Source organism: Anabrus simplex, chromosome 1 (assembly GCF_040414725.1).
Source record: "Anabrus simplex isolate iqAnaSimp1 chromosome 1, ASM4041472v1, whole genome shotgun sequence".
NCBI lineage: Eukaryota > Metazoa > Arthropoda > Insecta > Orthoptera > Tettigoniidae > Anabrus > Anabrus simplex.
In genome coordinates this window covers 1,650,435,501-1,650,450,855 of record NC_090265.1, presented here as the reverse complement: position 1 = coordinate 1,650,450,855, position 15,355 = coordinate 1,650,435,501, and the positions used below count along the sequence as shown (strand labels likewise).

At 39.3% G+C, this 15,355-nt stretch overlaps 1 protein-coding gene across 1 annotated transcript in view; it reads left to right on the top strand.

Moving 5' to 3' along the window:
• Positions 1-15,355, top strand: part of LOC136863436 (uncharacterized) — a 184,652-nt gene that overhangs the window by 10,224 nt on the left and 159,073 nt on the right. Inside the window, exon 2 of the mRNA XM_068226453.1 lies at positions 2,671-2,881. Within this exon, the coding sequence (XP_068082554.1) occupies positions 2,671-2,881 (211 nt within the window). The remainder of the gene's footprint in view (positions 1-2,670; positions 2,882-15,355) is intronic.

Genomic DNA, 15,355 nt, shown 5'->3' with positions numbered 1-15,355 from the left:
AGCAACATCAATTAGACTCACACAGTAAATAAGTACCATTGATGAACTCCTACGCCAAAAAGGATTTCCTAGGAATAATCAAGTGAAACTAGCGCTACGCTGTGAATAATGCTTGAATAATTCTGATAATTATGTCAAAGATGTAAACTCTCTTATACATCCATGAGCTATTGCATTAAGACAATCAATATATCGTCCCTGTTCAGCCAAAACGGCGAATGTTACAATGTTCTTCCTATCCGTTTTTCCCTTAAAACTGGTCACGCCTTCCAGCCATATATTGATATGCGGTCCATCAGAACAATTTTCTTTGAGCTCATTTTCCTATGCACGTGCGTCAAAGGAAAATGAACCTTAAATACATCACACTATGTATGGTAAAGTTCATTTTCCTTTACACATACACAGAGGAAAATGAACTCTACGGAAATTGTTCTGATGGATCGAGTATCAATGTGTGGCTGGAAGGCGTGACCATTCTTAAGGGAAATAATGGATAGGAAGAGCATTGTAACATTCGCCGTTTTGGCAGAACGGGGACGATATGTACGGTCATCTTTCCCTGCAGAACCAGGGTCATTTGGACAGTCATCGATTCAGTGAGGTGTTGGAGGTTATCCTGGGATATTTGGTACCTCGAGTGCAACAGCAGGTCTTCCAGTTGGCATACACTGCTGGGCGGTGGTGTTCTAGCACTAACCCGCTTCTCCTAGTCGGGAAAAAATGATGAATGAGGTTCGTAGTGAGGCACGGCCCACGGAATTAAAACAAATTCACAATCACGTGTTCCTCGAACCAGTGCTTCACAATCCTGGAAGTTTGGCATGGTGCATTATCCTATGAAAGTGGGCATCACCATCAAGGGGCACTGTTGACATGAACGGATGGATCAGGTTCCCAATAACGTCCGAATACCGGATAGCTGTTAGGGATTAGTGTATCGGAATAATGGGCCAATGTGTATCGCGCTAAAACATTGCCCAGATCTTCACTCCTCCTCCGCCAGTCCGTCTCGGACCGACCGTGGAAATAGTTTCCGATGGAAATTGTTGTACAGGCGTTCAACCGTCGGCGTGGTGAAGCAGGAATCTCGATTCATCGGATCGGGCGACCTTTGCCCAATAATCCACAGGCGATGATTTTGCGTACACCTCTTGCGCTGCTGTCTGGGAAAGACATGTGGTACAACTGGATCGTAGACTCCACAGTCCCATGTGAATTTATGTTCGATGAACCTTGGGTTGGAAGATATTGCTATGGTCATCGCCGTTGCAGATGTTGGTAATTGCTCTAATTGCGGTCCCACGGTTGCTTTGAACAATTTCCGACAACCTCCGCTGGCCTCTGGCGTCAATGAGGCACTGTCCATATACCGCTGTATGACAAATTGTTTGCCTCTCGTTGCACTACAACAGCGGTACGGGAGCAGTCCAGCAGCCACGCAATTTCAGAGATGCTGGTACCAAAGAACCATGTCATCGAATATGCCCTCTATCAAACGCGGTCGGATCAGCCACATTTTCCATTACTACATGGAAGATTGTATACGTGCTTTATATATATCATGCTACAAGAATGTAACATTTTACTCTCCCCAGCCCAGCCGTGCTAAATACTTCCAGGCCGGGGTAATTATAATGCAGTGGCTCATCGTGTATAGCTGTATTAGAATAAAAGCTATTGATGTATATATGATGTTTAATAGTGGCGTTCAGAACACGACTATTGCGACTGTATGTTTTGAAAGGTACTATACTAGACTTAAATAAAGTTGGCGTCTGACAGGTAAGGTTGGAGGGAGGAGCGCTGCACGTGCCATTTCACGATGTTGCCACATTCCAGCATTCCTTTCTACATGCTCTTACCCCTCGCTTACTGCTCACTTGTTCCCTCCTTCATTCTGACCGCTGTGATCTGTTGTAGACTACCTGGCCAGGCGGTGTCGTCCCATTTGCGATCACTCTTATACAAACAACCAGGTTCTTATCAGAGACACTGACAGGTTTGGCAACTCCCAGCAAGACGAGCTGCCCTGAAGTTTTATCTCCATGGCAACCGCAGTCGCCCCACCCTCGTTTCCATGGCAACCACAGAGCCACTCCCTTTATCCCGCCACGGCAGGCAGTAAACGCACCTCGCTCTAAGAAACGTCAGATGCCAACTCTTATTATTAGCAGTATAGGTAGGATACTCATTTGGCTAGTAGATTTCGAATTGTACATGTACTATCTGGCCCAGTGAGGAAAGCACTGGCAAACTCCCTCACCCTTCGTCATGCTTTCTCCGTCTCATTTTGACGTTACCATCGATTTTTATACCAACATCAGTTATAGCTGGAGTCATCTGAAAATTGTGTTACGGGTGTTGATGTCACATAATATGACGGAAATATAATCCTAGCAACCGTGCAGGTTGTGATGTAAGGTATGTATTGAGGGCAAGACAATGTTACCTAGCAACCGTGCAGGCTGGTAGTGGTCTGAAATTAGTAGCCGTCCATGGATGGCCATGATCGATAGACATGATCATTTGATTTTCGCAAAGGGAAAAGTTGTTTCTTTATCTATAACTGCATGGAGGTACTTTTAGAAAATCCAGTAAGCCTGGGAGCTGAAACCCTAGCAGATAAACAAGCAGTATTTAAATTATATTGCTTTTGTCTTGTTCCAGGTTTCGTGGATGCGGAAACGGGATCTCCACATCCTTACGTCTAGTATCTTCACATACACGGGCGACGCCAGGTTCGGTGTCATTCATCCGGAGAGCACAGATGAGTGGAATCTGAAGATCGAGTACGTCCAGAAACGTGACGCGGGGATCTATGAATGCCAAGTGAACACTGAGCCTAAGATCAACATGGCGATACTGTTGAACGTGGAAGGTAAGGAATACATCCAGTATCACTGGCATTTGTTTCACTCTGTTTCGCACACTTTATTTTATGATTTGGGCCTTGGCAAGCGCAAACTGTACCTAGAGCAATATTGGATTGGCCAGTACTGAGTTTTGAATGGCAGATAATTGTAGATCGTTGAAATATTCTTAACTAGGACAACAACTTAATATTCGTTTTGAGTAGATGCTAAGATCGACCAAATTACATCAAATAGGCACTGTGTTGTTCATAAGAAAAGAAAAATGACAGGTTTCATAATTGCACATACCTGTGAAAATCAAAAATAGAATAAATTAAATTAATTACCAGGTCCAATTAAACTCCGTCATTTAAAAGTGTTAACTGCTAAGGTAGATGCTGCCATATTTTAGGAGATCGTAATCGGAAGATATAAAAAAATTCATAATGATAGTATTGTAGTGGTATTATAACCTTCATTATAATATTAGTTTAACATTAATAAATTACAGTACTATGACGCTTACCTACTCCAACCAATACTATATCATCTGGCACCGATATTCTCAGATAGAAAATGACAATAACAATTACATATCGTTATAATGCTTCTACATCTGTCTCTCTGAGAGCATATTCTAACAAATGCATACGAAGTCTTTTTAACTATTTATGCGAAACTTTATTTTCATTAGCTACCATCCGCAACAAATCATCATCTTGAAATGTACCATAGATTTTGTATATTTGCATCTCATACGTCTAAACGGTTCAGAATTATGCACGAAATCTGATTAAAATTTATAGTAACCTGATGCATATTACTGAATGTTACCGGTGAATAAGATAAAAGCAACGTCATCGTCATCCTTATTTACTTCCCCAAACACTCGACGTAGGATTTAAATATGAATTACGCTTACATTTTGCGGCCGGATGTCATTTTAGGTCGAGGGATATCATCAATACGGCCTGTTTCTGTCGCTATTGATAGTGTGGCGTGTCATGTATAAGTTTAGAAGTATTTATTAAGATGAACGCGAACTCCCAGAGCAATTGAGCAAGGCGGTTAAAATCTTCGGTCAAACCAGAAATCGAATTCGGTACTCTCTGGACCGAAGGCAGCTCCACTGACCATTACGGTAAGGAAGTGAACATATTGAGCAAAAATTAGCAATATCGGAAAAATACACGGAGTTTGAGATAAGAAACAGACCTATGTACTGAGTAGATGTTGCCTATCCGATGAGCAAATTCATGCTTTGTTCACCCTCAATCACACGGGTTCAAGCGAGCCGAACATGTCCTCGGACACTCCCGGCACTGAAAGCCATACGCCATTTCATTTATTTCAGTACTAGTGTAAGCAGGAACGCGAAGAAATATGAAAACTAAACTTCTGCCGAGGCACATTGCCCTGTCTTTCACTCGGCCTATAGCTTATTTCCTGAGGGCATAAAATTAGCCACTCTTTTGTCAAATGTGCTGAAGTTGAGGATTGCGAAGGACTTCTATATTTCCAGGGGTTTCAGTTTCATGGATGGGAGTAGCTTCTCCTTGCATATACCATGTACTCAATACCACCTGTGCTGAATAGAAAACCTTCCCTTGTAAGGGTTCGTTGGCAGGTTTTGTGTCAATTTAATGCAATTTATGATTCTGAGAGGGTAATCGGACGTGTCTGAGATATATGAGTTTTTAATTCAAATGTTCAGTGTAATTTTTATCTGAGTGTCTCTGATTGTATTTATATCCTGCTTTGTATAGCATTGGTTGTATGTCTTCTTGTTGGTGTCTTCCGAATATAACTTTTTGAAACTTAACACCTCCTACGTGGCGCTTGAACAAACTACAGGAGTTGTTGATAATTGATTGATGTTTGTTGTTTAAAGAGGCCTAACTCCGAGGTCATCAGCCCCACAGCAGATCTTTACTCATATGTACTAGTCATACATTTCCATTATATAGTCAACGATTTTATACTTTTATACTTAATAGGATTTGCCAACTGGGTTATGGAAGTTCGAGGAACTTATTGGAACCATTATTACCTGTCCCACATATCTCTTTAATGTGGGTCTAATTCCTGCTGTTTGGACATCGATTGTAAAAGTACCCATTCCAAGTTTAAATGTGGTGGTGGGGGGACCCGGTTTTGCGTTCAAACTACCAGCCATTTCGCCCCTTGTGTTACACCCTGAAGGTAATTGAGCGAACTTTTAACCAGCACCCTCACAGAATTATTATTCACACCATCAACAAGTGAGGATTCGTCATATGTTCCAACACTACATACGTGAATTCTGACGCAAGGATGAAGCTAGATGTACATCAGGGCATGAGAGAGCCATTAAATCAAGCTTTCCTCCATTTGGAGAAGCCTTCCCACCGTATCCCACTCTGAGTTATTTGAAACTCGTTGTGCGACCATGGAGTTTCGGAGCTCCCCATCAGCTGAATTCAACTGTTCTACTCAAAGACCACCGGCAGTGTTGGATGATCAGTCGGTACCTGTGATGACTTTTGTGTGAAAGTTGGCGTCCTTCAAGTATCTACGATGTCACCGCTACATTTTGTCCTCGCCATGGATACTATAACGCGTCATTGTGATGTCCCATGGACATTGCTATGTGCTGATGATGTCGTGCTTGCTGCTATAACTAGGTATTAGCTCCAGCGACAGGTACAGACTTGGATCAATCACCTTTCTCAGTTTGGGATTCGTCATAGCACCGCGGAAACGGAGCATTTGGAAAGAGATCCCGCTGATGGCTATATCCAATTTAATGGTGTAGATCTACAGAATGCAAATTTGTTCAGGTACATGAGATAGTACCTGATGGGTGGGGGTGGAATCCACGGTAATGTTAGAGTGCGAGTCAGAGTGAAGTGGTCAAGTAGAGGGAAGTTACAGGTACATTGTGGGACCGTACAATGCCAATCACCTGATGTCAAGGATCAAATGAACCGTTGTACGTCCAGTGGTCTTTTATGACAACGAATACTGGCCGGCAACCAAAACTACCAAACATCGACTTCAGGCAGGTGAATTGCGCGTGGCTCGCTTTTCAGTGGGTGTCTCCCTCCAGGTTCATATCCGAAACGTCACTTTTAGGCAGCATTATATCATCGGCACACCTAGCCCCCCACCCACATCCTTCAAAATAAAATGCGAGAAGGACGACAAAAATGCTTTCGCCCCTGTAAGGGTCGCTAACTCATCTTACCACCTTGCAGTCAATGGCCAACGACCACGTGACAGACCGAATCAACGAAGATAGGACAAGTTAACAAGGACGTAGAAATCTGCAGCTTCCGTCCAACTGATGGCCAGGACCGAACGAAAAAATCGATCGATTATTCCAAAAATGGACGCTGCTACAGCGGGACATCACTGAGACGATGTCTTTAATATTTAATCCATATACTTGGATTTGTTTTAGTATATTTTTAAACACTTATTGTTTCGGTTTCTTGATTACATACTGTTTATAGAAATGTAGGCTTGACTCTTGAGATGGCATCAATGACTTAATGTAACGTCGGAAAATGGGAAACGGAACCTCAAGCTCAACAGGAAATTCTCAAACACTCGTTGAATACAAATTATAACACAATAATGTTTCCACGAGGGACGCGCACATTCACATTACTGTCATGATATACGCTCAATTGACACACAAAATTCACCTGGTGAAACACAAACCATCACAGAATCCATTGTAACAGATACAAACCTGAACCTTTTTCCTCCATCACTGCAGAAATATCTAAGAAGCTTCTTCGTCGAAGCTCAGATGAACGACATCAACATCAATCAACTCCATCAAACGTCATCTTGTAACACTAGTTTTGTAGCCCCATTTGCAAACAAGTCTTGTCAAAATATGCCAGATCTCTCACTGATCAATGATGAATGTAAGAAATGGAAAAGAAGGATTGAAAGGTTGTCTCTTTGGAAATCGCTGAAAATCGACAGTGGTGGCGGTGATGATTGTTTTAAGAGTAACTACAACTAGGCAACGATCCGCTATTAACAGTAATCAGACTGAAAATAGAGGAGGCCCTACACGCGAAAAGTGAAGGTACTTGCAGAAGAAAGGGAAGACCTACGAAGGGGATAACATTGAAATACAGTACTCCCTACTTCTCGCAATCCTAATACCGAAGTGGTCGGGAGAAATGTGTTGACCAAGAGAGCTCCGTAGGAAGAATAAAATTTAGTAGCCTGGCACAAGAAAGTGGAAGCAGACGCAGCTAGGAGAGCTGCAGTCGCCAACGTACGCTTATAGCCTCAGAAACAATGGCCCTCACTACACCCCCTTAGTCGGCTCTTACGACTTATCGTAGGGGTAGAGTGTCGGCCTCCGAATCCCAAGATAGCGGGTTCAAACCCGGCAGAGGTAGTCGGATTTTTGAAGGGCGGAAAAAGTCCATTCGACACTCCATGTCGTACGATGTCGGCATGTAAAAGATCTCTGGTGATACATTTGGTATTTACCCGACAAAATTAATTAAATCTCAGCCATAGACCCCAAGAGAGATCCGGTTTACTCTGTCTGCCATCTAGCGGACCTAGAGTAAAACGGAACGTCGAAATTGACGAGCAGACAGCCAGATGGCGTCAAACCGAAATGTCTGCACACGGTAGCTGAGGCCATACGATTATTATTATTATTATTATTATTATTATTATTATTATTATTATTATTATTATTATTATTATTATTAAAGGAATGTCGAATCACAAACAAAAGTATATATGACTTTGAGCTCGCACAGTTTTAATAGCATTATAACAGAAGAAATGTGATAAGCAATATTGCTCTTCTTAACCCTGAGTAGATTGAAAACTGCTGCTTTCGAAGTTTCTGAGTATTATAGCAGTATTTTTGGTTGTGGCACAGCGCACTTTTTCGGTAAATACGATGAGGCGTGCGAAACCAGTACTCACGAAACTGATCAAGTTGTCATAACTAGAGATGACGTTCTTAATGCATGTATGGAGATTCGAATAGACACCGCCTCTGGGGGAGATGCAGTAAGGTTAAAAGAAACTAAATATCCCGATGTACAACAAACCATTTCTTTCATTGCCACTTACAAGTCCCGTACTTGATATGCCCAATCATATTTCTGGCACAACAGAACAATTTTAATTTATAAATGTGAAGATCCGGTCAATGTCTAGAACTGCCGACCTCTAACAATCTCGTATTGCTGAAAATAATTGAGAATATTGAGAGATACAATTCTAAGGAAAAATGTCGAACTCAGTCCTAATCAGAACGTTTTCCCTACCTTGCCCGGGATCTTTTATGAATTCATCTGTTGTAGACGGATGTACGAAAGACCTAAAAATTAAGAGGAGGGATTACGGTATTGCATTCCCCGGCGTCTCAAAATTTTTTGAGAAGGAGGTCATAGACTGAACCCTCATCACCCTTCTGTTTCACAAAAACTTACGCCGCTAATTATAAATCTCCTTCAGAATATTTCAACCAGCATTAAGGGAATAACTGGAAGAAGTTGAATCCTGTACAAGAAAGGCCTATCAATGTTTTCTTCTGTCTCTCTTATAATTATCAATTTAGCAGTCGATCATGTTCTGAGAGAAATTATTTTAAGGAAAATAGGTATAAAACTTAATCTTGGAAATTTATATTCTGATGACACTTGCCTTGCCGATGATTTGATGCAGCTATGTAAGAACAAAACAGCATATGTACGTCTTATAATTCTTTGGCCATGGATCGGACTCCAAACAAATACTCTGAAGAGTAAGGCCATTTTGACATTCCAAGCAATTGATAACCTCTGCTGTCACAACCAAGCGCATTTCGCTGCCTGAAACAATACGGCACCTTTGGGTAATATTTCAAGACAAAATTACACTTCAACCTTGCTCAGTAATGAATCTGTTCGCAAGAATTTTGAACCAGCTGAATACTTCGTCCCATCTCATTCCGAACCAGAAGTTTAATACTCAACCGACAGCTAATCTACCCTTGCCAAGGTGGAACTCTTAACAACCTGACAATGGCAGTTCGTTTTCTCTTTTATAACACAATGATTAGTTCACTTAAATAAATTACTGGGTTACACACTGACGACCCAGGTGTAATGATTTACTCACCACAGAGTCATAGAGGACTTGGAAGTTTCAAAGCTCAATGAAAGGCATTCATTCAGTATATCCATATTTTTGAGATGCTGATGTGTGAGAGGAGCCTATACATCGAGACCTATGGAGAGCTCCGCAATAAAATTGGCCATTGTCTTCAACAATTATCACTTTGCAATGAGCAAGTTGAACATTTCATCCAAAAATTTAGCGAACATTATCCTCCAAATGTAAAGGAATAATATTATTTTCTCACTCTAAGAAAAGAAGGGATTGGTTCAATAATAATTGAGGTATGTCTTACGGGCAACGTATAGAAGGAATGAAAATGTATTGTCTCCCAGGAAACACCCTTAATACATCCCGTTATAGATGATGTTACGGGTTCGAAGCCTTACCTCGTGTATTAGTTATCATACAATTAGCGAGAGGTGATTGGAATTAATCGGTACATTACAGTTCGCACATTGATTGCTTGAAGTTTCCGTAAACAACAACTCTTGGAGTTCCTTAACAACTTGAATGTCTTTCCACAAATTGATTCATCATTCGGGCTGATATTGTTTTCATTGACAGCGCAAAATATAAGTGTGTGGTGATTGACCCCACTATAAGATTCTAATGCTCGGTTGCAGTAAAGCCAATCAAAGTTTGACTGGAGTTTGATTGGCAATCAGTGTGGGTATGATTGGCAATCATCCTATGTGAGTAGCAGAAACAGCAATCATTGTTTGATGAATGATCAACCTCCCATCAGATTTGACCAGCAAATCCATGCTGATCAAGCACTGATTCTCCAAACAGTGCTTACAATCATTAAACTAAAAGGATGCTTTTCTTTCATTAAATACATCTGAGTAAATGTTTCAACGGCAAATAAGTTAATGTTCATATAGAAAGTGTTTTATTAGTTACGTACTATTTTGCTTTACGTAGTTATTATTCTCACATATAAACTCACTCTTGGCATAGAACTAGTTCATTTATATCAATCAAATCTTGAAATTAATACTTATCTGTGGCATATTAATATCAATCAGAACCCAGAACTTTTAGAATTAATAAGCTAACGTGACAAAACATAAACTTATCTTTTGCCCACACAACATCCGTTTTTTCAATTTTCAGTTATATACAAGTATCCCTAAATTATATTACGTAAGAGGGCTGTATCATTCAATGAAAAATTTGACCCTATCACTTTTCTAGACGGTATATCTATATATATATAAAGTAACTTGTCCTGACTGACTGACTGATTCATCATCGCCGAGCCAAAACTACTTGACATAAAGAAATGAAATTTTGAGGATACATTCATAATAAGATGTAGGTGCTCGCTAAGAGAGGATTTTTGGATATTCCGTCTCTAAGGGGGTGAAAAAGGGGGTGAAATTTTAAAATGAGTGTATCTATATCTCAACTCTTTAAAGGTTTACAGATGTAAAAATTGGTATTTAGAATCTCCTTTAAAAATAAGGAAACACGTATTTTTTTTATTTTAAGAAAATGCCAATGGAAGGGGTGAAAAAGGGTGAAATATTGGTTGAATGCCTTTAATGAGGATACCGGTACTTATATCTCAGAAACTGAACATATTACAGACCTGAAAATTGGTACTTTTGATCTCTTTTAAAAATAAAGAAACACGTATTTTTTTATTTTTGGAAAATCCAATTAATGGGAGGGTGAAATGGGGGGTGAATTTTAAAATTAGTGTATCTATATCTCAAAACTTTGAAAGTTTACAGATGTAAAAATTGGTCTTTAGCATATCCTTTAAAAATAAGGAAACACGTATTATTTTGTTTTCGGAAAATCCCAATAGGAAAGGTGGAAAAGGGTGAAAAAGGGGTTGAATGCCTTAAATGAGGCTACTTATATTTCAGAACATGAAGATATTACAGACCTGAAAATTGGCGTTTGAGATCTCCTTTAAAAATAAAGAAACAAGTATTTTTTGGTTTTTGGAATATCCAATTAATAGGGGGTGAAAAGGGGGTGAATTTTTAAAATGAGTATATCTATATATCAAAACTTCTAAAGTTTATAGATGTAACAATTTGTTCTTAGAATCTCCTTTAAAAATAAAGAAACATGTATTTTTTTGTTTTCGGAAATGCCACTTGGGTGGAGGGGGTAGTTAATAATGACTGAAAATGGTATTGACTTCTTTTAATTAGGCTACTGATATCTCAAAAATGGAGATGTTACAGACGTGAAATGTGATATTTGGAATCTGCTTTAAAAGTAAAGAAACACGTATTCTCGGAAAATCCAATGAGGGGGGGGGGGGTTTAAAGAATAGAAAAATTAATTGACTTATTTGTATGAGAATACATAAGCTAATAAAAACTAAAATTGTTACAGACGTGAAAATTGGTATTTGGATCTCCTTTTAAAACAAAGGAAAACGCGTTTTTGGGGGGAAACCATCTTGGGGTGTGTGGGGGGGGGGGAGTGAAAAGGAATTGAATTCCTTTCGTGAGATCACATAAATCTAAAACTGAAGAAGTTAGAGTCGTGATATTTGGTATTTAGAAGACCCTTTACTATTAAAGAAACAAGTATTTTTTGCCGGAAAATTCACGTAGGGGGGAGGGGGAGGAGTTTGAAAGGAAGTGAAAAAAGTTAATTATTTTTATGGGTATACTTATATCTCAAAACTGAACGTAATAGACGTGACCACATTGGTGTTTGGAATCTCCTTTAAACATAAAGAAGCACGCCATCTTTTCATTCCTTTTTTTGGGGGGGGGGGTAAATAAACTTAACGGCGGTGGGGTGTAAAAGGAGGGGAGACCAATTGATTTTACTGTTCGCAATGTACTTACAAGGAGCCTCCGTTGCTCAGGCAGCAGCGCGCTGGCCTCTCACAGCTGGGTTCCGTGGTTTAAATCCCGGTCACTCCATGTGACATTCGTGCTGGACAAAAATGAGGCGGGACAGATTTTTCTCCGGATACTCCGGTTTTCAATGTCATCATTCACTCCAGCAACACTGTCCAATATCAGTTCATTTCATTTGTCATTTATTAATCATTGCCCCACAGAAGTGCGACAGGCTTCGGCAGCCGGAACAATTCCTATTGTCGCCGCTAGACGGGTGCTTTATTCATTCCATTCCTGACCCTGTCGAATGACTGGAAACAGGCTGTAGATTTTCGATGTACTTATTCTGATCATAAACCGATCATTTCTAACCTTTCCTGGGTTCATTTTCAAGAACCATCTTTTCCTTCGGAGAACGTTCTTAGATTACAGTAGATTCTGCTGGCATATAAATAAAAATTTAAACTAATTTGAAATAAACGATAGGAAAGAGATTGACCGTCCGTTCACCTCTATAATAAGGTCAATAATGCACGGAAGTATGTCATTCGTATCGCCAGAAATCCCGCACATTTGCCTAAGCGCGACGATGGTGCTGGTCACATTGTCAACAATGACAATGGCAGCGGATGTAAGTTACCGCCAAGTAGCGGTCTTGCATCTTGCTGTGGGGTCCAGAACATCTATAATAATAATAATAATAATAATAATAATAATAATAATAATAATAATAATAATAATAATAATAATAATAATAATAATAATGTTGTGGAGCGTCGTCAAATGTACGGACCGCGCTGAAAACGGGTCCTGGACTGCTAATGACTAAGAATGCAGTCCAGCCGCGGGTTCAGTACCGCCAAGGCATCCAAGACGACACCACGCCGGATCTCCTGAAGGATTTGATCCATATTTAAAATGCTTATAGGAAAAGATGGCAAAGATTTAGGGACCCAACTGACCGGGTAGAATATCTGGACCTAGCCCGGGAAGTACGAAACCGATTGCTGGAAAGAAAGATTGAAAAATGGGAGGAAACTTGCCGTAATCTATTAGAAAACGAGTCAGATCTCGAATTTTGGTGGATTCTCGCAGAAAACGAGTCAGATCGCGAATTTCGGCATTCAACAATAAGCATTCAATTACAAATTTCAGTATAATACCGTAGCGAAGCACGGGTATATTGCTAGTCTATATATATATATAAAATAACTTGTCCTGACTGACTGACTGATTCATCATCGCCGAGCCAAAACTACTAGACATACAGAAATGGAATTTTAGGGATATATTCATATTACGATGTAGGTGCTCGCTAAGAAAGGATTTTTGGATATTCCGTCGCTAAGGGGGTGAAAAGGGGGTTGAAATTTTAAAAAGAGTGTATCTATATCTCAAAACTTTAAAAGTTTACAGATGTAAAAATTGGTATTTAGAATCTTCTTTTAAAATAAGGATACCCGTATTTTTTTGTTTTCTGAAAACACCAATAGGAGGGGTGAAAAAGGTGAACATGGGGAAAAATGGGTTGAATGCCTTCAATCAGGATACCGGTACTTATATCTCAGAAACTGAAGATATTACAGACATGAAAATTGGTACTTTTGATCTCTTTTAAAAATAAAGAAACACGTATTTTTTTGTTTTCGGAAAATCGCAATAGGAGGAGTGAAAAGGGGTGGAAGAAGGGTTGAATGCCTTTAATGAGGCTACTTAATTCTCAGAAACTGAAGATAGTACAGACCTGAATCTCGGTGTTTGGGATCTCCTTTAAAAATAAAGAAACACGTATTTTTTGGTTTGTGGAAAATCCAATTAAGGGAAGGGGGTGAAAAGGGGGTAATATTTTAAAATGAGTGTATCTATATCTCAAAACTTTTAAAGGTTATAGATGTGAAAATTGGTATTTAGAATCTCCTTTAAAAATAAAGAAACACGTAATTTTTGTTTTCGGAAAATCCCAATAGCAAGGGTGTAAAAGGGTGAATAATGGGTTGAATGCCTTTAACGAGGCTACTTATATTACAGAACCTGAAGATATTACAGACCTGAAAATTGGTATTTGGGATCTACTTTAAAAGTAAAGAAACGCGTATTTTTTCGTTTTTGGAAAATCTAAATATTGGGGGGTGAAAAGGGGGGTGAATTTTTTAAAATGAGTGTGTCTACATCTTAAAACGTTTTAAAATTTACAGAAGTAAAAATTGGTAGTTAGAATATCCTCTAAAAATAAAGGAACACGTATTTTTTTGTTTCCTGTAAATCCCAATAGGAGGGGTGTAAAAGGGTGAAAAATGGGTTGCATGCCTTTAATGAGGATACATATATGTCCGAAACGAAAGATATTACAGAACTGAAAATTTGTATATGGGATCTCCTTTAAAAATAAAGAAACACGTATTTTTTAGTTTTGGAAAATCCAATTAATGGCGGTTAAACAGGCGTGACAAATTGGGGTGAATTTTTTGAAAGACTATATCGACAGAATATCTCGGAAACGTAAAATGTTACAGACGTAAGAAGTGGGTGTTTAGAATCTCCTGTAAATGTAAAGAAACATAGGTGATTTGTTTTTGGAAACTCCACTTAAGGGGAACTAAAAAGGGGTGAATTTTTAAAATGAGAATTTTTACAGTATATCTAAAAAACTTAACATGTTACAGAAGTGAAAAATGGTATTTTTTATCTCTATTAAACATAAAGAAACGTGTATTTTTAGTTTTCGGAAATATCACTTGGTTGGAGGGGGGGGGGTAAAAGTGACTGAAAATGGTGTTGAAGTCTTTTAATTAGGCTACTGATATATCAAAAATGAAGATGTTACAGACGTGAAATTTGATATTTTCAATCTGCTTTAAAAGTAAAGAAACACGTATTCTCTTAAAATCGTATGAAGCCGGGGGGGGGGGGGCTGATAGAATTGAAAAATTAATTGGCTTAATTGTATGAGAATACATACATCTAATAAAAACTAAAGTTGTTGCAGACGTGAAAATTCGCATTTGGATCTCCTTTAAAAACAAAGAAAAACGGGGTTTTGGGCGGGAAACCATCTTGGAGGGCGGGAGTGTAAAGGAGTTGAATTCCTTTCATGAGGACACATGAATCAAAAACTGAAGAAGTTAGAGAGGACACATGGATCCTAAACTGAAGAAGTTAGAGTCGTGATAATTGGTATTTAGAAGATCCTTTACTATCAAAGAAACAAGCATTTTTTGCGGGAAAGTTCACTTAGGGGGGGGGGGGGAATAGTGTGAAATGAAGTGAAAAAAGTAAATTACTTTTATGGGGATACTTATATCTCAAAACTGAAGGTAATAGACGTGAACATTGGTGTTTGGAATCTCCCTTAAACATAAAGAAACAAGGCTTCTTTTAATTATTTTTTTTGGGGGGGGGGGGTGTTGGCGGTAAATAAACTTAACGGCGGTGGGGTGTAGAAGGAGGTGAGACCAATTGATTTTACTGTTATTAATGTACTTATAAGGATCCTCCGTTGCTCAGGCGGCAGCGCGCCGGCCTCTCACAGCTGGATTCCGTGGTTCA